Below are 21,945 nucleotides of genomic sequence, written 5' to 3' on the forward strand. Positions count from 1 at the left end.
ATAAGTTAAATAAATAAATGCTATTGGTGGTGATACGGTGGATGTCCAAATAACATGCAGTGTTCAAAGTACATGAGTTACCCTACCGAGCAAAAACTCAATATTTTTATTCGCCTGCTTTTTCAGGAGTATATCTCTTTGTCTCGTTGTTCCATAAATCATTCAAAACTATATTCTGTATTGCATTTAAACGTATTTTGAAATAAGAAGTTTTGAGTTTGATAAAAAGAAAAAGTTGTCATACAGTTATTAAAACAAAATAATTTGGATATCCTTAGAGTACTGGATATTAAATGTTAAATACCTCGAAAAAGTGAAAAAATGTGAAACTAAATTTTTGGAAGGAGTTAGTAAACATGTCATAGATTCTTTTTTCAAAATTTAGTTTTTCTTTTTTATTTTTTGTTTAAAAAAAATGTTTTAAAAAATCACATAGATTTAGATTGCGCCGTCCATCTCAATTAAAACTATTCTAAACATATTTTTAAACGTCCCTACATTAGATGAAATTAACGATACTTTATCTTAAATTTTGATTCCACGAAATAATTTAAAAGTTAAGCCGAAGAGATGGTAATTTAGCTATGGTATTTTTTGTGTTAAAAACTGAAATTAACTTTGGTTCTAACGATATACAGAGGTCTGGGGAAAGTTTTATTCTGTACCGTACAAATGCTTTTCTTAAAAAAAATTCTTTAAGAGTTTGAGTTACGATTTTTTTTCAAAATTTTTTGACTTCATCACTAAATATCTTCAAAACTTAGAACATTCATATTTTGAATTTTTCTTAGTCAATGTGTTCCTCATAAATCTCCATAGTCAAATGTAGATCATCTGATTCTTAAAAAAAAAACTATTTAAAAAAAAAAAAGAAAAAATCCTGCATGTTTATGGCGCGCACTCAAGTCAAATTTGAAGCACTTTAGACTCGCAATCTCTTTAAACACATGAACAAATTATTATGCAAGGTTTAAGAGTAAAAGTTTCAAAAAATTTTAAAAGCGCTGTGAGTTGTGTGCGTAAGAAACCACTTTATCGGCTATTTTAATTACTTTTTTTTCATGTAATATTCGCACCTCACTCCAATCGAAATTCGTTCTTTAAGTAATTGTTCCGTTAACAAAGCTTCTTTTGTACAATGGCGTTCGTTTTACAACGCATGCGTGCACCGAGATATAAGGGATAAAGCATGTAGTTGGTTAATTTGGAATTAATGAAGGTAAGCTCTCTTATCATATTTTTGAACGTGTTAACTTTCTCTAATTTATTTTTTCTTCAAAATTCAGTGTTTATGTTATTTTAAACAACATTTTTTATACTTTATTATATAAATAGATATCCGATCCAAGTGTATTATCGTATGAATATCCCCAATATTTTTTCTGAATCAAAGCGTCACCGAATTTTATTTTTTGCCGTCAAAATACTTTTGCTTAAAGTTTTTATAGTTTAAAAGGCAGCTTTTTAACGCAGTTATCTTATAGTACAGAAATATTTAATTACTTTGTGCGAACCTTTTTAAATTAAACCTAGTTTCGGTTATAAATACCAAGAAATTAACCAGAATGTAAACTAATGAACAAAATTTACATTATGAAGTTAAAAGGCAAATTTTGTACTGTGATCGTTAAAGTTTTAAAGATAATTAATATACTTTTTTAGTAATGTGTTTTCAGGTTTAAATGAGCCTTACAGAGAAAAGAGTATTTTAAATTTAAAGCTTTTGCTTGTGGCCAAAATGTGTTGAAGTTTATTTTTTTATGCTCCACACGACTTCACTTGCTGTTTAAAACTTCGTTACCCAAGATACTTTGCGAGACTTTGGTTGTTTTTGTTGCATAATCCAAAACTCAAAAACTTATATTAGCTTAAATTGTGTTATTAGTTAATATTTTAAGTTAAGAGATCATTTTGAGGTAATTAATATAAAAAAATTTTAGAGGTTAAAAGAATTGATTTGAAGTAACCATGTTATTTTGTTTATTTTTGATCCTTTTTAACTCATTTCTCGCCGGCCGTATTAGCTACCGACGCTTCCTCGGTTTTAATATTCGGCACTAAAAATTATTTTAAAAAAGTAATAAAAAAAAGTATGCATAAGTTATGCGTGAATCCTGCTTAATTTACTATTATTAGGTAAGTTATGCACGCGAAGTATTTAATAATAAATGAAAAGTAATAATTAGGTTTTAAAGGCCATTAAAACTTGATAACCTAAAAGTATTTATTTACTGAGTTAATCTGTCTACTCTTTAAACCAATTAAAATCGACTCCTAAACTCTTGTAACATAGTCATCACTAATTATAAAATACCACTATATGACTACAGTACACTATTATAAAATTTTGCTATATGAATACAGTAGTATTTTTATTAAAATTGTTTAATATATTATTAACTTTTTTAAAATATGCCATACTACTTGTTATCTAATTAAATGTCAATAGTATTGGTGTTAACTTTTCTTTTTCTTATTTCTTTTATTTGTGTTGCTAAAACAATAACTTTTATTGTTACTATAATAATAATAATAATAATAATAATAATAATAATAATAATAATAATAATAATAATAATAATAATAATAATAATAATAATAATAGTAATGATAATAATTATTATTCTTATTATTATTCCTATTATTTTTATTATTTTTTTATTATTTGTTATTATTTTGTTTATTTTTTTATTATTTTTATTATTATTATTTTTATTATTATTATTATTTTTATTATTATTATTATTTTTATTATTATTATTTTTGTTGTTGTTGTTGATGTTATTATTATTATTATTATCATTATTATTATTATTATTATTATTATTATTATTATTATTATTATTATTATTATTATTATTATTATTTGTTGTTGTTTTTGCTGTTACTATTATTACAATTTTGCTTTTGTTATTATTATTGCTATTGTTATTTATCATTACTTTTAAACACGGGCAGATTCAACAATTGTTGCAACAATTTCAGTTGCAACAGTCAGAGAAATCTAAGAAAATATTTATTTTCCAGAAACATTGTTACATTTTCTATAGTTTTAACTAATAGTAATTCACTGATTACTTGTAATTTAAAAACAGAACAGGTTTTGGTTGCAATCTAATTTGTGAGAATACATTTAAGAAAAGTATTTAAATAGTAAAACAAAGCTTGTTATAATAGACTGGGAAAAAAGAAGTTCATTTTTTTGAGTATTAATTTTGAAATAGACATTGGCTTAATGTAAAATGTGAATTTTTTGTTTAACCTCCATTCGATATAAAATATGCACTTGTTAGTTAAACAAGTTGGTTGAAGCATTAGAGGGAAAACATCATTTGCTAACTAAATTTACAAATCTAACTCTTGCAAAGTTTATAGCTGCATCAAAAACTAAGTGTACAGAAAAATTTTGTTCATGTTTTCATTTTTTTAAATATAGATCTCTAAAGGGTAATAAAAAATTACCTTATTTTATTATAAAATAAAAAATTACCAAATTCTGTTTGAAGTGTAAAATAAATTTGTGTAAAAAATATTTGAATAAAAAATATTCAGGAAGTTTTAATGTCAAATAGTGTTGTATAAAGTAGATGTAGTGTTCTGCAATAATTTCCTAGCATTAAGGTATGCTTTTATGCAATAGAGGCTTGCCTCTTTCTCCTTTTATACTGTGAATAGTTTTAAATTGCAAGCTTTTTTTTGTGCTTCATTTAATTTGTTTTATATCAAAAACTTTCTTCACTTGGATCGTATAGCATTGTTTCATGGATAAATATTGCATTATATATTTTAAAACAAAATTTCTAAAATTGTTTGTGACCAAGTGGCACTGGAAAATTTCATAAACTTGTGATTTTTTAACAGTTTGACCTAGTAACACACGCTGCTTTAAACAAATCATGAATACTTATAATGAACAATTATTTAAGTTTTAATGAATTGCTATTAACAAGTTCAGTTTTGTGCACCAACTGATAGTTTTTTTGTCAACTATTTTCCATACATAGTTTGATCATTTGATAGCCACACCAACTGCTGTGAATTAAACTGTCTAATTATATATCTGTTTTCTTCTCTCTTCCCCAACTTCAAGATTTTCCTTCTTGTAATTTTTACATATAATTTTTGATAGTAGTAGTAGCAGCAGCAGCAGCAGCAGCAGCAGCAGCAGCAGCAGCAGCAGCAGCAGCAGCAGCAGCAGTAGTAGTAGTAGTAGTAGTAGTAGTAGTAGTAGTAGTAGTAGTAGTAGTAGTAGTAGTAGTAGTAGTAGTAGTAGTAATAATAATAATAATAATAGTAATAATAGTAATGATGATGATGATGATGATGATGATGATGATGATGATGATGATGATGATGATGATGATGATGATGATGATGATGATGATGATGATGATGATGATGATGATGATGATGATGATGATGATGATGATGATGATGATGATGATGATGATGATGATGATGATGATGATGATAATAATGACAATAGGTTTTTACATATTAATGATATTTTATTGTTAAAGAACATTTTTGTTAAAAACATTTATAAATATAAGGAAAATATTTGTCATAGTTATTAATGTATTTTTTTAATTTGGTTTAAGTCACCAATAACAAAAAATTTAACTACAAATAAAAAATAATTCAAAGTCTTTCTGAAGCTTTATTATTTAAACAGATTTTTGTTAAAAACATAAATTTAATTTAAGAGTATTTTTAACTTGAAAATTTTTTTTTTTTTTTTTTTTTTTTTTTTTTTTTTTTGTTTCAAAAAATGTTTCAAAAATTTTTTAGAATATGAAAGTATGAAATAATATGGTGACAGAAACTTTTTACAGAGAAGAAGCAGTTGAAAAGTCATCGTCATATAACAAAATTTTACAAAGTGATCAAAGTAAATTATTAAGTTATGAAAAACTGGAGATTTCAGAAAAAGAAGCCAGTATCTCGTAAGTTATTCAGCTTGTTTTATTACTAATATCTTTATGTATATTTAAATTACTGGAGCATTTAGATATTCTCTTATATAAAAGTTAATCAACATGATAAATTAATTATATGTTATGTACAAAAATATTAAGGGCCCACTCTAAATATCATCCAATTTTGATGAATTTTTTAAATGTTTTTTCTACAAACCTAACAAACTAGAGAGTGTGAGGAGTCGTATTTAATATCTCAAATGTTGTGTTAAAATGGTAAGTTGGAATAAAAATTTTTTTAGCAAAAAAAAAAAAAGAAAAGACAAAAAAGAGCATGAAAGCAAAAATGAAAAGAAATGAAACAAGCAAATATTATATAAGCAGTCAAATTAAAATTTATATCATATTAACAATGATTTTATATAAAAGTGTTATAAAATGAAAGTGAAAAGTTTGATAAGTTTGTCATATTTGCACAATAAGTATTGCAATATCATAAAATTGTTGATCTGCATAATTTCATATATCATTTTATTGCGGAAGTCAATCTTATAGCAAAGTTATCATCATGCATTGTTTTAACTTTTTTCTTTCAAATTGAGAACATGACTGAATGAACTTTTAAGGGAATTCCTCAAAAACTGCAGTTAGTTTGAATTAACAGGAAATCCAAAAAAATAATGAATATTTATTGCTTTCATGAAAATTATTAATTTTTTAATGTTAAACTGAGTACAAAATTGTCATTAGGTCACAGTTAAGGAAATACTTTTTTTTGCTATCTCTTATAGTAGACATTTAATAGTTGGCCTTATTATTGGGAATTTTACCAAAATTTCGGATTACTGGTGTTTGGTAAATTTTTATCCCATTATCAGTAATTACCTGTTTTTATAGATATTTTAAAAAAATTCTATTATATTGAAAAAATGTCTTCCAAAAGTACCAGCAATAGATAATTTATTGCAGGTACTTTTGCGTTTCTTGTTTACAACATTTTGAATTAAATTTGTGAAATAAATTAAAGATTAACATATTAAATCATTATTTAATGAATAAATATTTACTAAATTTAAACCTTCTATAATATATTTATTTAAAATATAAATATTTTTTACTTATATTTTAAATAAATATATTAAAAACGGTAAATATACTAAAAAACTGGTAAATTTTTACAGGAAAAAAAATCACAATATACTGGTAAACTTTTACTGGTAAATTACTGGTTCCCAACAATAGTAGTTGGCTTGAAGTAAGAAGAACATACCTAACTCTTTCTAACTTGAATAGCATAAACTTTGGTTTATCACTTTAAACAATTTTGCCCACTTCTCTGGAATCCGTATTCATGCAAGCTCAAAACAGGCTTTCTATTTTTTATATTTATTTGCCATTCTACTTCTGAATAAAGTTGGCAAAATTTAGCCTTCATTTTGTTATGGCTACATTAAAATTTACTTTATAATTTAAAGACATTTCAGAATTCAAAATTAAGGTGGTCTTTTCTAATGGAAATGTATTTCTATATATTCATATTTAAGATATGAGTTATCCACCGTCTCTTTTTCTGGAAATTTCATTTTTTCTTGTTAAAACTTCTCTTAAGATAAGTGTTAGCAAGAGCTTCTAAGAAGCACTTTCCTCAAGGGAATTTTCATGGAAATTTCTTTTCTATTTGACAAACTGTGGACTGCTAATTTTCTAATTCTTCTTCTTTAGCCCTATTTATAATTTACTTGCTGTAAGATGTTGTTTCTTTTATAGGTAAATTTTTTTTAGGAAATGTGATTTTTTTTTTTGATTTCTATATTCATTTAAGGAAATACTAATTTAAAGAAAATGCAAATTAAAAATTGCCACAAAGTGTTAGTTTAAAAAAAAAGTAATAATTTAATACAGAAAGTTAAAAATCATTTTATGAAAATAACTATTTTAAAAATCAATTTAAAAGTTGAAAAAGTAATTATTTTTATAAAGTAAATAAGTAAGCATTTTACAAATTTTTCCGAAACTTGTATGAATGTTTTTTTTTTGGGCATTTTAATTTTTATATTTTTTATATGAAATGTTATTCAAAAAAATCAGTCGTTCTTTTTTGGAGAATATTATTAACTTTGTTCATGGTTTTTTGTTGTTGCTAATTTCATATTTTTAATGAAATTGTTTTTTGTTTTTTTTTTTTTTAGTCTTGATAATGAAAAGAAGCAGAAGCGTAAATCAGATATTATAAATCCAAACAGCATTAAAAGAACAAAAAGTGAAACTGGTAAAATATTCTTAATGAATTAATTGAGTCATTTAAAATTTTTTTACTATATATATATATATATATATATATATATATATATATAGAGAGAGAGAGAGAGAGAGAGAGAGAGAGAGAGAGAGAGAGAGAGAGAGAGAGAGAGAGAGAGAGAGAGAGAGAGAGAGAGAGAGAGAGAGAGAGAGAGAGAGAGAGAGAGAGAGAGAGAGAGAGAGAGAGAGAGAGAGAGAGAGAGAGAGAGAGAGACTAAGAAACAACTATGTATGGTTGTTGTTTCTTATATATATATATATATATATTGAGAGAGAGAGAAACTAAGAAACAACTATGTATGGTTGTTGTTTCTTTGTTTTATATTTATATATATACATTGCTCTATTTATACAAAATATTGAGCACTTATACAAGCATGAGATTTTGTATTTGAAAATAATAAACTTGAAATACAGTACTGTGAATAAGTTTTAGCCCACCATAAGTTTATAATTATTTTTGATTTTATCGTAAAAATATGAAGGACTTATGAAGTAAAAAAAAAACAGGTTTGTAGACACATATATTGTAAACAAAAATATCTAGAAATAATTTGATAAAATATGATACAAAAAGAAAGAACAATTAATACTTCGTATGTCTGCCTTTTGTGTTGATCACAGAAGCGAATCTTCTGGGAATTGATTCATATAAATTTGTATTGAAATTTTGTGGAATATTGTCCCACTCTCTTTTTAATATTCAAAAACATTCTTCAACATTTTTGGGATTATATTCAGCCTTTTTTTTTATCCAAATAATCCCAAACATGTTCAATAATGTTCAAATCTGGACTTTGAGGAGGCCAGTTCATTACTTCGAGAACTCCCTCCTCACACATGTCCTGTAAATACTTTTTGACCACTTGAGAACAATGTTTGGGATCATTATCTTGCTGTAGAATGAAATTATTACCAATTAGTCTCATTCCAGATTGTATTGCATGATGTCTTAAAACTTCTTTATACTGTTTTCCTGTCAGTTTGCCATCAATTCTGATTAAATCACCTACTCCAGTTGATGAAATACAATCCCAAACTAAAACAGAACCTCCCCCATGCTTGATTGTTGGATGTAGACAATCAGGGCGATAAGCCTCTCCTACCCTTCTTTTTACATACTGTCGTCTTTTGCTACCGAACAATTCAAATTTTGATTCATCTGTGTATAGTATACAGTTTAACATTCCTTGCGTCCAATTATTATGCTGTTTTGCATATTTAAGTCTTTTTTCTTTATTGCCACGATGTAATAAAGGCTTTCGAACTGCAACACACCCTCTTAACCCAGCTTTTAGCAAATGTTGTCGAATGCAAGATGAGGAAACATTTGTCCCAGTCGCAGCCTGAAGGTCTTGGTCTAGTTCACTGGAGGCTTTTTTCCAATTTTGCACAGACACATTTTTTAAATACCTTTTATCATGTTTTGTAAGCTTTGGAGGTCTTCCACTTTGAATTTTATCCTCAAGAGATCCCGTGTTTTTAAATTTTTTTATAATTACTCTAATGGCTGTCCTTGAATATTTTGTTTTTTGGACAATTTGTCGTTGAGAATAACCTTCTTCTTGAAGCACGATAACTTTTTTATGTTCCAGTAGTGGAATTTTACCCATTTTATTACTTAAATAACAATAAAAATAATAATACAAAAGAAAAGAAAAAAAAAACGTAAATTAGAAGTTTCGCTCTTAGAAAAACGAAAAATAGTATTAAACACACACAGTATCTATGAAACATCTTTGTAAACTGTACTATCATCTAATATGAAGCCTTCACAGCAATAAATAAACAAAATTGTAAAAGCAAAATAAAAACAAATGAGCTGATATGAATTGGGTTCAGATCAGCATACAAAACTATGTAAAATTTTGATTAAAATATTGCTTTTGTTTGTTAAAATAGTGTTTAGTATTGTTTGAAGTTAGACATTATTTATATAAAAAATAATGGGAAGCTATTATTTAAAATCTGTTAAAAAAAACACGAGTTTTAATAAGTGGGCTAAAACTTATTCACAGCACTGTGTATATATACATTGCTGCCGAGAAGAGTGGGTGGGTGGGGAAGATTCCCGGGCCCCATATGTGTACAAATAATTTTCTTTCATGAAGTCTTATTTATTCATTACTTATTAAATCTAATTTATGGCTTTCATAAAAATCTTAAAGACAAAAAAGTATTAGTTTTTAACAAAATGTTTCTTTTTATTCTTTATATTTTTCTTTTGTAAAATTAAAGTTCAAATTTTTTCAATTGAATTTCAATTGAAATTAAAATTCAAACATTTTTCAAAAAAATGTAAAGAAACATAACACAATTGATTGCCTTATAGTAAAACAAATACAAAATGAGACACAGAAATGGAAAGATTTATTAAAATAATCATTAGATGTAATTTTGTTTCTGCTGAGTGTGGATTGGCCTTTAGGGGTGTTACTCATTTGATTGGAGATTCAAGCAATAGAAAATTTCTTGGATTATTAGAATTTTTAAGTCATTATGATCCACTTTTAGAAGAACATTTTAAAAAAGTGTAGCAGACACAAAATGAAAAGCAGAGATTGCAAGTACATTACTTATTGGAAGATATTCAAAATGAATTCATATCATGCTATGCTGATTACTTGAGAGCTTGTATTTAAAAAGTAAGAGAAACTGTGAAATACTATTCCTTTAGTGTAGATGCAACACCTGATTCTAAGAGTATTGAATGCATGGTGGTTTGAACTTATAAAGAATATTAATTTTAAGCTGATACAACCTTTAAAAATAAGTAAAATGTACAAAATGTATTGATGCTACACGGTAAAATAAAAAGGTGCGTAAAAAAACCAAAATCCGTTTTTCAGACTGAAGCCAGATTGAAACCTTTTTCGGTTTTTTGAAAAACCGTAATAAGTCAGTTTTTCAAAAATCCGAAATATTTCGTTTTTCAAAAAACTCAAATCGGTTTTTTGAAAAACCAATATTTTTTTTTATTTAGTCGGAATTTCAACAAACCAATATTTGTTTTTTAATAAACCCAACTTTATATAAGTTTTATATAAGTTTTATTTAAAAATAAGGGACAAGTTTTGTTAGGACACATGTTAAGATGTTAAAACAAAATCCTTTTGTGTCTAACAAAAGTAGATTGATAAATAAAAATATCTTTAATTAGAAATGTAGGTAAGATTTTAGCTATAACCTGATTTTTTTAAAGATTTCTTATATGGTTGGGATTTTGCAAAATGCTTTTGCTAAATGAAGTGGCTAACAATCACAGCTAAACTTTAGCTATGTATATGCATATGTACTACCATATAAATCTATTATTAACACATGATTTTTTGTATGAATATAAATATGCATGCATACATACATCTACATACATCTACACACATCTACACACATACACACACTTATGCACATAGATATACTTATAAATATGTGTGTATACTAGATTTATCAATGTGTCAATGTTATGGAAAATAGGTATTAGGTACCCTAGTGTTTAAAATAAAACAAACAAGAGTTTATTTTATGTTTTTGGCGATCATTAGGCAGTAATCTTAATTATGACCTTATTTAAATTTTATTCAAGTAGTATGACTATCATGTTCAATAAAGAATACCTGAACATGCATGCATTTAATATGATATTTAAAGTTTAGCATTAATTTCAAACTTAATTTAAACTTTTGCTTTATTTAAAATGATAAATTTACTTTATCTGTATTCTGCAAATTTTTTGTTTTTTCATAGATTCTGTTGATCTAACAAGTGATGAGGTGTTTAGCTGGCAAGCTTATTTAAAAAAAACTAACTCAACTGCTGTTCCAAGTACAATCTTTAAACATGTAAAGCTGTTTTAAATGTTGTTGTTGTTGTATCAGCTTTAAACAAAAGTTTTTTAAAGTTGTGTTAACTTATCATTAGAACATTTGATTTTTTTCAAAAAATTATTTATATAGTCATTAAAAGTATCAAATTTGATCAAAGCTTGTGACAAGTTTTTTTCGAAAAATATTTTTAATGTTTGTGATGAAGTTTAATAATGAAAATAAAAATTATGAATAAAAAATTTATTAGTTAATTTACAATAAAGTTGAAACTATGCAAATTAATAATATTTATTAACTTTCAGATAATCCCAGAATGCATTTGTGGTTTTCAGCCAGGCATGAAATTAGAAGTTCCTAACAAAGATTATCTTAACACTTACTGGCTTGCGTATGTTATCAGGAAAGCTGCTCCCTTAATACTTGTACGATATGAAGGATTTGATGATAGTAAAGCTGATTTTTGGCTGAATACGTTGTCAGATGATATTCATCCTGTTGGATGGTGTGCAAGAAATAAACAAGTTTTAAAACCTCCTAAAGGTTTGTTTTTATCTTATAGATTAATGTTATTGATGAATCTGCTCAGTTTCTATTAAGTTTTATGTAATATATGACTTTTTTTTAATTTTTTTATTAATGAAGAACATTTGTGATAAAATTTTAATTATTTCTTTGACAATTAAATGAAATATAGTACAGGTAAAATAATAAATGTGCAAACACTGTTGGTGAACAATACTTTTTAATTTTGGCTTATTTGTACAAAGTTTTTTGTCCAATAAATTTAGCAGAAAGCCAATAGTTGTTATATTCTGCATGTAGACCCTTCTGACTATCAGATTAGAAAGAGTGCAACTGCAATCATGTATTTTAACTTTCTCAGAAAAGAAAAGCTATCATTAGAGAAGAGGAGAAAATCTGATAGTGATGAAGGCAATATAGATCAAGTTGAGAATTTAAATAGTGGACCAAATTTATAATTAGTTTCAAACAGTTAATTGCTACTTTTAAAAACTGGCGCCGTTTATGACTTATTTTATCTTGATAACAATTCCAGTTAAACTTGTTTGTTGTAACTTAATGGGAAATAGTTATTATTTTGTTTGCTTTTTTGTTGTCAAAAATATTAATATTTGACAAGAAAAAAGAAATGCACAAGTAAAGTTCTTTTTCTGACCACAATTGACCTTCTTCAAGTCGTAATTATAAGGTTATTCTGGAAATTTCAGACCATTTAGAACTACCTTGATTTTGGGAAACCATTAAAAAATTAACTTTTTTTGGTTTGTTTTTGAAACTTTTTTTTTTTTTTTTTTTTTTTTTTTTTTTTTTACAAATTTAAATTTTGTAAAAATTTTAATTGTTGATCAATGTCAAGAGAATTTATAATTTTAAAAGTTTTTGTCATTTTTAGTTTTAAAGTTTTATATATTTTTTAAAAAACATTACCCTTTGTTGTACTTAGTAGAAAAAATTTAACTCATTTTTTCATTAGAAAAATCTCAATACCATAATCTACCAAAGCTGCCCTTGCAATCGGAGAAATCTTATAACTTCATTAAATTTGTTCCATAATTTAAATGAGAAAATGTCTTCCCATACTCAGTAAGACTATTAAAGTGCTTAAAAAGGATTTTTGTTTCTTTCTATTTTCTCTACAATGATACACATGTTCCTATGATCCTTGTTCTTGTACTTCATATTTATGAAAGTTAATATTTTTATATATAACTAAGTAAAACTATTTAATATTTAACATTTTGAGTAACAAAACAATTTCACGATAATCAAGGTAAAAGATTGTTGTTAAAAGAATTAAAGTCTAAAATAAGATCTGTCATTGCACTGCTCAGTTGGAAGCTTTTAGTCTCCTGCTGGCAAAACAAATAGTTTATCAAAGTTTAATTCCAACCTATTACTTGTGTTCTTTAGCTTTTAAATGTCTAGCAAGGAGAACTTGTGTTGAAGTAAATATTCTCAAGATTTTTCTTTTTGTTCGTTTATGTTTTATCAACAAAAGATTGGGACTTTATTACAAAATTTTACAATTTTACTATATACTTTCAAAACAGAAACAATTTATTGACTTTATTTTCCAAATATTCTACGTCCCTATAACTTGGAAGATCACTGAGTTCACAATCCAACAAATCTTACACCTGATAAGTTCTTTTATTTCATAAAAGCCTTCTTTAAACAAATTTTGTTGATTTGAAAAATATATTCCATCCAATAAATGCATTTTACTCATAATTTTTATTGAAAGCTAATACTTTAGCCAATATTAATTCATAGATTTGATTTATAAAGTTGATAAACAGTTTACAAAAACTTAATTACAATAATGTAGTTTATAGAAACAACAGGGACCATCATATGATCACCACGTTGAACCACCATCTACGATCACATTAGAACTAGGTATGAAATAAAAATAATTGATAATAGTTATGACTAATTGGTAGCCCAGAAACAGTTGTTGTTGTAATTAAAAGTATTTGAAAGTAGTTGGGATTAGCCCACTTTAGTAACCAACATAAAAATGTTGATAAAAATGCCAAGATTGAAGTAAAATATGTTTAAAGGTGCAAAGATGCCTAGAGAGAAGTTGTTCCTAACAGAAACTGTCTCTCATAGTTTTGGGTTAAAAAATTTTAACTCATTGTTATTATAATAAACTTAGATAAAAAGTATGAACTAAAAACTAATTAGAAAAATTATAATAAAAGAAAATATAAACTTATTTGATTATTGATTTGCTTTTTGGTGAGCTCAATATTTATGTTTTCACATGATAAACAGCCTCTTGTGGCTCTTGTTTAACAAGATTGAGACATGTCTTCTGTTTAAAGGGCATCCACAAAAAAATTCAAAATGATGTGGAACGTTTTTTCCTATTGTATTATACATATTATGATAAATTGTGTGTTAAAAACAGCTCAGTGTATATAGCAGCTTAGTGTATAAACAACGTTGTTAAGGATACAAGACCACTTGCTTTAAGAATTTACATAATCAGTAATTTTTTGTAATTAACTGCAAATATTAACACTGATGACTTCTGTTATGACTATAAAAATCCTGAAACTGTAGTTTTCCATTTTCTGGGGTGAGTTTTAAATCCTGCAGAGGTGGATTTAAAACTCACCCCAGAAAATTGAAAGAATTACACCCCAGGTGGAAGTGGTAAGCAACCAATTGGAGAGTGAGTAGAAAAGTAGTTTGCAAGCTGATTGAAGTCACTAAATTGGCTAGTGTTGATCTTACCAATAGATTATTCACAGTTTATCAATAGTTATTAGAAATAAATAAAGAGTTTTTTCAAAAAATTAAAGAGGCTTTGTTATATCCCTTTGCTGTAAATGCATTAATAGCTTATTATAAGAAAACTCTATAATGGAGAAACAGTCTATGTTTATCTAGCTAAGTTGATTTTATGAAAAATATGTTTATCTAGCTAAGTTGATTTTATGAAAAATAGGCTGACAAGGTTCATGAAATTTATGATTGTGTAATGTTATAAGTATGCAAAAATCACATATAGAATATAATACTTCTTAATAACTGTTGGAACACCAAGTAGAAATAAAGATAAAGCATCTTTTTCAAGTGAAATTTTTTTTATAAAAGCTGTTGATAATTTTCATCCAAGTATATTTTTAAACAAATTTTTTTGCCCTTATGTCAATATAATATTTAGAACAAAATAGTAAATATATTTAGAAAAAAAGTGTAAATATAAAAAAAAAAAAAATTTAAAGCTATTTAACTTCATCGTTATATCATATGAATATTAAAAGTTGTACTTTTTCTCTTCCATATATAACTTTTTCTTCAAAGATTCTTTTCTTTTTTTTAAACGTGCTTCTTTTTGATAAATGTGCTTCTTTTTTATTTAAAATTCTTTTCCTTAGTTCAATTTTTTTGAATGGTCTCAAATCTTCAGAATTGCAGTAGGCTCATCTGCACTAAATACATCATTATCATCTGAAGATAAAAATGGCGAAATGGCTTAAACTTCCCACTTGCAGAATGGTAACTGTAACATTTACTAACTTGACTTTCAGCAGAAGAAACACATCCATTTCAACTACAACCTTTTTTGAGCTACAATACAATCCTAGAATTTGAATTGTGGTAAAAAAACAGTTTCATCCATATTCCAAATATCTCCACTTTCCAGCTTTAAATAATTAAGACCAGTTGCAATTAATAAATAAACAAATTTTTTGGTGCAAAACTCCAAAGTTAAGTTTGTCAACTTACCCCTGTAGCCAACCAACCCCAGTCAACCTGAAATATAAAGTGTAAAATCTTTTTTACGGCATTAATGTTTTAGCAATACCTGTATTTTTTTTAGATAAAACATTTAAAAATAAATGTATAAATAGCTATTAGAGAATTGTTTCTGTCAGATTTTATTGTGGAGCTAAATGGTTTAGTTTCTACTATGCAAAGCAAATAAAAAAAAAATCATAAATTTGGTGTCAGTAGGTAATTTTGTAGACAATCATTTCTAGACACCCTATTGTTCAGTAAGATTGGTTTTCTTGATCAATGAATATTTTTATGATATTAACTTTTCTAGACACTGAGCTGATATAAAACTGGAGATTTATTTGTCGTTCTTCTTACTTTCAGCAATTCAACATAAAGAAACTAACTGGTACCAATACCTTATTAAACATCTTACTGGAGCACGCAAAGCAGCAGAACATCTTTTTCATAAAGTATGATTTTTTCATAGTGTTGTTTTACCATTTTCTAATTTAAAAAGACAAAAATATGGTTTTGTGTGTCAATAATAACAGTACTTAAAAGATTTTTTTTTTTTTTTTTTTTTTTTAGATAAAGACAAATTTATACAAGTAAATAATCTTTGATGCTATTATTATACCTTATCTTTATTCTTCATATTTTTTCTTCAAGAAATCACATCCTGCTCATTATCTGCGTGCTGGGCAATATGTGGAAGTCCTTGATTTTTTTAATCCAACTTGTTACTGGTTAGCTAGAATTTGTGAAACTTTCTCAGGTCGTCTAAGTTTGCAGTATGAAGGTTTTTTTGAGAAGGAGGGAGAGTTATGGTGTTTTTACTTAAGTCCCAATCTTAGACCAGTAGGGCATGGTCTTTCACATGGATTAACTCTTTATCCACCTAAAGGTAGTCCCCTTATTATATTTCCCTAGTTTGTTTATTGGTTTTTTTTTGTAGGACAGTAAATCTTAAGCAATAATGTTCTTTGGTTTTTATTTTTGGTAAATGTGGGAAATTTGAATTTTCATTTTAGCTGCAAAAATCTCAAAAATCAAAAATTTTTTTAAAAAAGTTGCTCAAAAATATTTGCAAAATATTAAATGCTTTAACAGTATTTACAAAGAACAGCACATTGAGATAAGAACAAAAGCTTGCAATCTATACACCTAAGAAGTAAGACTTAAAAACTTTATTTCAAAACTACATGTTCTTCTTTTTTTAAAGTAATAAGATGGTAAAAGAGAATGAAGCTAGCTTGTCTTTTTTAAAACTGTACATCACATGCTTCTTGAAAGGTGGAATGTTTATTCAATAATTAGCTTTTAATTAATTATTAGGTAAATAAAAGAAAGCATTTAGGTATTTATACTATCTCATTGAGATTTTCATTGTTTCAGATATTACGAAGTTATCCATAGTAAATAGGTTTTTGAAATACATTTTCAATTGCCATGACTTATTTGGGTCCTAAAGGATGTATGTAGTCTTTAAAAAAAATAGTCGTTTATTTTCGATTAATTTTTATTTTTTACTTTGAAAACCATGTAAGAGTAATATCTTTCCGTGTTCTTTCCCTAAATAAATGTTTCCCTAAAAAATGTAGATCCTTAGGATTCATTTTATAAAGTTGAAATCAAACAAATTTTGCAAAGAACTTTTGATTTCTTATAAACCATAAGGATTAATCTGCATATATTTGTGTGATAATCTACTTTTGATTTTAAGTGGATTTTGAAATAAAAATAAAATCAACAAAACACAACATGTTGCTACTCTAGCAATTTGTGGATCAAATAATGTTAGCGCAATGTGAAGCAATATTCTAATGATAAGGTCTCATTAAATGGAAATATTCTCTCTTTTTTTTTTAACTCCTTTTAAAGACTCTTTTAATAATCCTTTTTTTTTGTTTGTTTGTTTCATTGAAATACCAAAGTAGCACATAAAATAATAAAATGGTTATAAGTTGATTTGCTAACACATAACAATTAGCGAAGTAATGTATCATGTATGTTTGTGTAATTATATTTATTTAGAGCAGCTGTAGCTGCTCTAAATAAATATAATTTTGTGTTTTAAACAATTCTTTTCTTTTTTTTTTTGTCAAGTTTAGTCCCAAGCATTTTTTCTTAAATGTTAAAACAAATATTTAGGTTGTCAGAGCCTTACACAACCACAACTCAATAAAGTTATCGAGAAGCTTCTTGTACTTTCTAATCGGACTGATAATTCAGTATTTAAAACGTTATTTAAGGTAAAGTATTTTAGTGAAACTACCCTTAAAATTCTGTTTCAGTACTATTCCAAATTATCTGTGCAAAGTTTGCATGGTCTTTTTTTTAAGTTTTTTTTTTCCTTTTAAATATATTTGAATATATTTGATTTAAACATTTTAATATCAATTCTTTAGTTTTTAATGATGATTACAATGGTGGAAATGACACATTCTAATAAACTATTTAAAAAATATTTAAGGGGTTAGAAAATCTTACTCCCCATGGTGTCTTTCTTGGTATGAAGCTTGAAGCTATCCACCCACATGATCCTTCATCAATATGTGTTGCATCAGTTTCACGTATATTTGACTCGTATATGTTTTTAGTGAAGATAGACAATTTGATATCTGCTCAAGATGAGATTACTGACTCTTTTGTTGCATACAGAGGATCAAAAAAAATTTTTCCTGTGGGTTTTTGCAGTAAAAATAATATAAGTCTGATTCAACCTTTAGGTATGTTAAATTATATCAGTACATTTAAAAATATCTATACTTGTACAATGTTTTGAATCTAATCTTGAAATTTACCTTGAAAATTATGTAAGTGAAGATGAAAATATTGAAGAGATTTCTGTTTTATTTTTGAACATGGGTTTAACAAAATGGAAAAGTGTTATACCATTTATTCTCATTAGGAGATTAGATTAAGTTGGTTCCAGTTCTTTTTCTTGAAAATATTCTTGTTACTTTGATGGGTTTCTTAATTTTTGAGGGTACAATGGTAAATTTACATGGGAAGCATACTTTAAATATACAAAGTCAGTTTCTGTGCCTTCAGATTTTTTTCAGGTAAATAGCAGTATTATTAAGTTATAGAACATTTTTTAATTGTCTTACTTTTATTAATGTTAGTTCTCTTACATTTGTCAAATTTATTTCTCCATTGCAATTTTTTATTTCTAGGAAAGTTCTATTACTACTTTTAATTTCTAGGAAAGCTCTTTGCCTGAAAATATAGAAGTTGGAATGAAGTTGGAGGCTGTTGACCAAGAAAATCTGTCTAATATATGCGTATGCACTGTCTCTAAAGTTGTAGGCACTCATTTATGGTTAAATATTGATGGTGACACGCGAACTGATCAAATATTTAGCTATGATAGTCATGAACTTTTCCCTGTGGGTTGGTGTGAAAAGACTGGCCATGAGTTGCAGTGGCCTCGTCCCAATAGTAAGTTTCATACTTGATAAAAAATGAAGTTAAAAGAAAATCTCTTGTATTTAAGAAAATTAAAAAACCTTTAAAAATGTTCACCTTTTTTTTTTAAGATTTTAATTTTTTAAGAAGAATATTCAATTGTTCAGAATTCTTATTGAACTCTTCTTGTTCAATGCCGAAAAACATTTTACTTTTCACTTTCTTATTCTTTTAGTGAAACAAATTTCAGGCTGTTTTTCTGTCTTTTATATCATACTTAGCTAATAGTTTCTATAATTCATTTGCAGCATTTACTGTTTGAAATATTAATTGAGGGAAGTATGTGGGAGTAGTTTAGAACAATATAAAAAATTTTAAAAATCGTTTAGTCTTTTTATGTTGTTCTTAATATAACTTAACTAATTATTGACACTCTTTAGTGTGAAGGTATTTCTTAATCTTTCTATTGGATTGTTGAGTTTCTTGTTTCAATTGCCTGATTATACTTAATTCCTTTCAGCCTTAATTAAACCTGTGAATATAAACCTTCCATTGATTCTATAGATATTTTATTTTTTTCTCATTAAAAAAAAACAACAACTTGTTTAGGCAATGTTGCCGTTTTCAAATTTGAAAAAATGAAAAAGTTTCCCTAAGTAACAGATTAAAGACTAAGGATCATTTATTTTTAGATCTAATTTATATTATAAATCTAAAAAGATTTTATTTTAATTTAGATTTGTATAAATTTATTTTTTACAGTGTAGGTTCCTATTTTAAAATCTTTTTCAGTGAAACCTCTGCAGATAAGTCTTTTATGTATCAAACCAGATGCAGCAGTTAATCTTATAGTGTTTGTTTTGTAAGAGCTGTGAAGATGAGGAAGTTTGATTTTAGTGATTTTAATAGCATTATAGTTGCCCAGGTGACTGAATTGTTTCTGATTATGTTTCTACAGATGGATGTCAAAGGATGGCTCGAATCAATTAGTTATATTAATACCTGTATTTGTAAGCTGTTAAAAAAATTTTGTTGCTCTTGACGAAAATAATTAAAAGAAGCCAGTCTAAACACGAAGTTACTTCGAACAATTTCAATAAGATATCAAGAATGTTTAAATTTCAAATCTATGTTGTGTAATTTGCAGAATGAAAACAAATTAAAACCTTTTTTTTTTTTTTTTTTTTGTCATCTAATTAAAGTTTACATTTGTTGTCGATTATTTTGCTTTAGATGTGGGGTTGCAAAAATTGCTTTTCTTTGAAAAGATTTTGCTAGAAATTCTAACGTCATTTTTTCGCCATTTGCTGTAGCGTTTCAGCTTAACTATATGTTTCTGATGTTGTGACGTTTGCTTTTAATCAGGAATTTATCTAATTAACACCTCTTAACGATATTTTAATCCTTCGAGGAGATTGAATTAATGCGAGTGTACTTTTGGTAGATTTGGTCTGTTTACATATAAACTGTAATAATTTATTCTTCTTGTTTCAGCTTTGGAACAAAAAAATCGAATATCAAGCTTAAGGTACGGTTTTCACTTAACTCATTTTTAACATTTCTTACTTTTGGGCATTCTCGCCCTCCACTTGTAATCACTTTCATTATTAACAACATTATTTAGCCTTTTTTTCTTTTCGCTGATTTAAATTTTCTAACGTGTAAAATGAAAAGTCATTAAAGTGTTTAAATGAATTTCACCTTTGTGATGTTAAAAGTTTGAGTTATTTCACTTTAATGTTTAAATTTTCGCTTAAAATGTTAAAATATGAGAGGAAAGCGAAACTTAGAAAAGTCACGCATTCTATTTTTTAAACTGTTGCTTTTTTGTGGAGATAATTTTTTCTAATAAAAGCCGCATGCAATATATGCAGTGTATATTGATCAGTTACAATCCATCATCTGTTTCCTAATTATGTAACATGATTTATCAGTGTTAACACACAAAGAAATTGTTAATTGTGTAATTGTGTACACACTAGTTTAAACAACCTCACAAGTAAAACTGTCATAAAACTAAAACTAATACTTCCAACATTTAGTTTACGTTAAGTAAGCAAGTCAATTAGGTAGGGTGAAGCGAGACATGAGTGAAAAAAAAAAGAATTTTAGACTTTAAATGTATCTTCAAGATGTGTATTTCTCTTGACGCAATCAACATTCTCTACTTGTTTACTCTTGTAAATGGTGCCTTTCTATATTTTAAATGACATTTCGAAATTTTTAGGCTTACTGCAACGCGGCAAACACGCTTAGAAGTACTACGGAAAGGAAAATATAAAGTGAGTGAAGGAAAAACAGAGACAAAGAAAGATCAAAAGCATAAAGGGAAATCGCAAAATTATTTAAAAGGAAAACGAGGTTTCTCACGTAAACGCGTAAACTATGATAGCGACGGCAATAAAAGTGAAATTGTCGATACATCGATTGCTATCGTGTGCATAAATCGACTTGCTGACGAATATAACTCAGAAGCAAGTATAAAAAAACATTTTCATCTTGACTCTGAAGGTCGTCTACCGGCGCAAGTTGTCACAATAGATGATGATGAAGAAGATGATCCGATAACAAATGACAAATTAGCCGCCGTTTCGAATTTTAACGAGTCACAATTAAGTTTCTTTAGTTTTATTCGTCTTAAACCACTTAAACTAAACAAAAAAGAAGAAGAAGAGTTCAATAAAAAGATAAAAGAAAACGACGCAAACCAAGGGACCTCGAGTGAAGAACTTTCTCCTTTACGTGGTATGGAGCGCCGTTCTCTGAACAATGTAGTTGCAATGTTGCGAGCTAATCGACGTAGCAATCGATCCCAGTTAATTGAGAATTATAAATGCAACAAATCTAAAGACGAGCATCAATCCTCGAATCAAAAAAAACCTAGTCGAATTATTGAATCCTTAGAAAAAGAGATCCCCGACGAGAAAGAGGCAACCTCTATTGATTTGCCCAAAAACAATAAACGATGCGATCAACCTAATTCTGTTGTCACTCCTAGTAAAGAAAATTTAGAAAGTTTATCAAAGGAGGATGTAGCAAATAAAACCCAAGTTGCTGAGCAAATAGCAGGTGTTGCTCGCTCATCATCAGTATCGAGCACACCTCGGACGAATATAGAAGATATGCATATGTTATCAAACATGGCACGTTCCCACTCTGGTGAGAATTTAAAACTTGTTCTTTTGTTCGCGCTTGAATTGGATTTTAAATTCGAAGATGGTGGAGTTTTTTTT

General features: G+C 27.0%; 1 protein-coding gene across 2 annotated transcripts in view; it reads left to right on the forward strand.

The window, feature by feature from the left end:
- LOC145195296 (uncharacterized) overlaps positions 1–21,945 on the forward strand; it is a 25,784-nt gene continuing 3,839 nt past the window's right edge. Inside the window, exons 1-14 of one of the 2 annotated variants that reach the window (XM_090094701.1) lie at positions 1–128; positions 1,106–1,219; positions 4,792–4,946; positions 7,109–7,188; positions 10,962–11,056; positions 11,344–11,581; positions 15,683–15,771; positions 15,971–16,205; positions 17,453–17,553; positions 17,775–18,030; positions 18,290–18,366; positions 18,511–18,745; positions 20,207–20,240; positions 20,940–21,871. In XM_090094701.1, the coding sequence (XP_089950827.1) occupies positions 4,813–4,946; positions 7,109–7,188; positions 10,962–11,056; positions 11,344–11,581; positions 15,683–15,771; positions 15,971–16,205; positions 17,453–17,553; positions 17,775–18,030; positions 18,290–18,366; positions 18,511–18,745; positions 20,207–20,240; positions 20,940–21,871 (2,506 nt within the window). In that variant the 5' untranslated portion in view covers positions 1–128; positions 1,106–1,219; positions 4,792–4,812. Of the gene's footprint in view, positions 129–1,105; positions 1,220–2,022; positions 2,137–4,791; positions 4,947–7,108; positions 7,189–10,961; positions 11,057–11,343; positions 11,582–15,682; positions 15,772–15,970; positions 16,206–17,452; positions 17,554–17,774; positions 18,031–18,289; positions 18,367–18,510; positions 18,746–20,206; positions 20,241–20,939; positions 21,872–21,945 lie in introns of those variants that run through there. The other variant, XM_090094702.1, reaches the window with a different exon arrangement.

Source organism: Hydra viridissima, unplaced genomic scaffold (genome assembly GCF_058129835.1).
Source record: "Hydra viridissima isolate aposymbiotic clone 2 unplaced genomic scaffold, HvirCarnegie_v1 scaffold_8, whole genome shotgun sequence".
In the NCBI taxonomy this organism is placed as follows: Eukaryota; Metazoa; Cnidaria; class Hydrozoa; order Anthoathecata; family Hydridae; genus Hydra; species Hydra viridissima.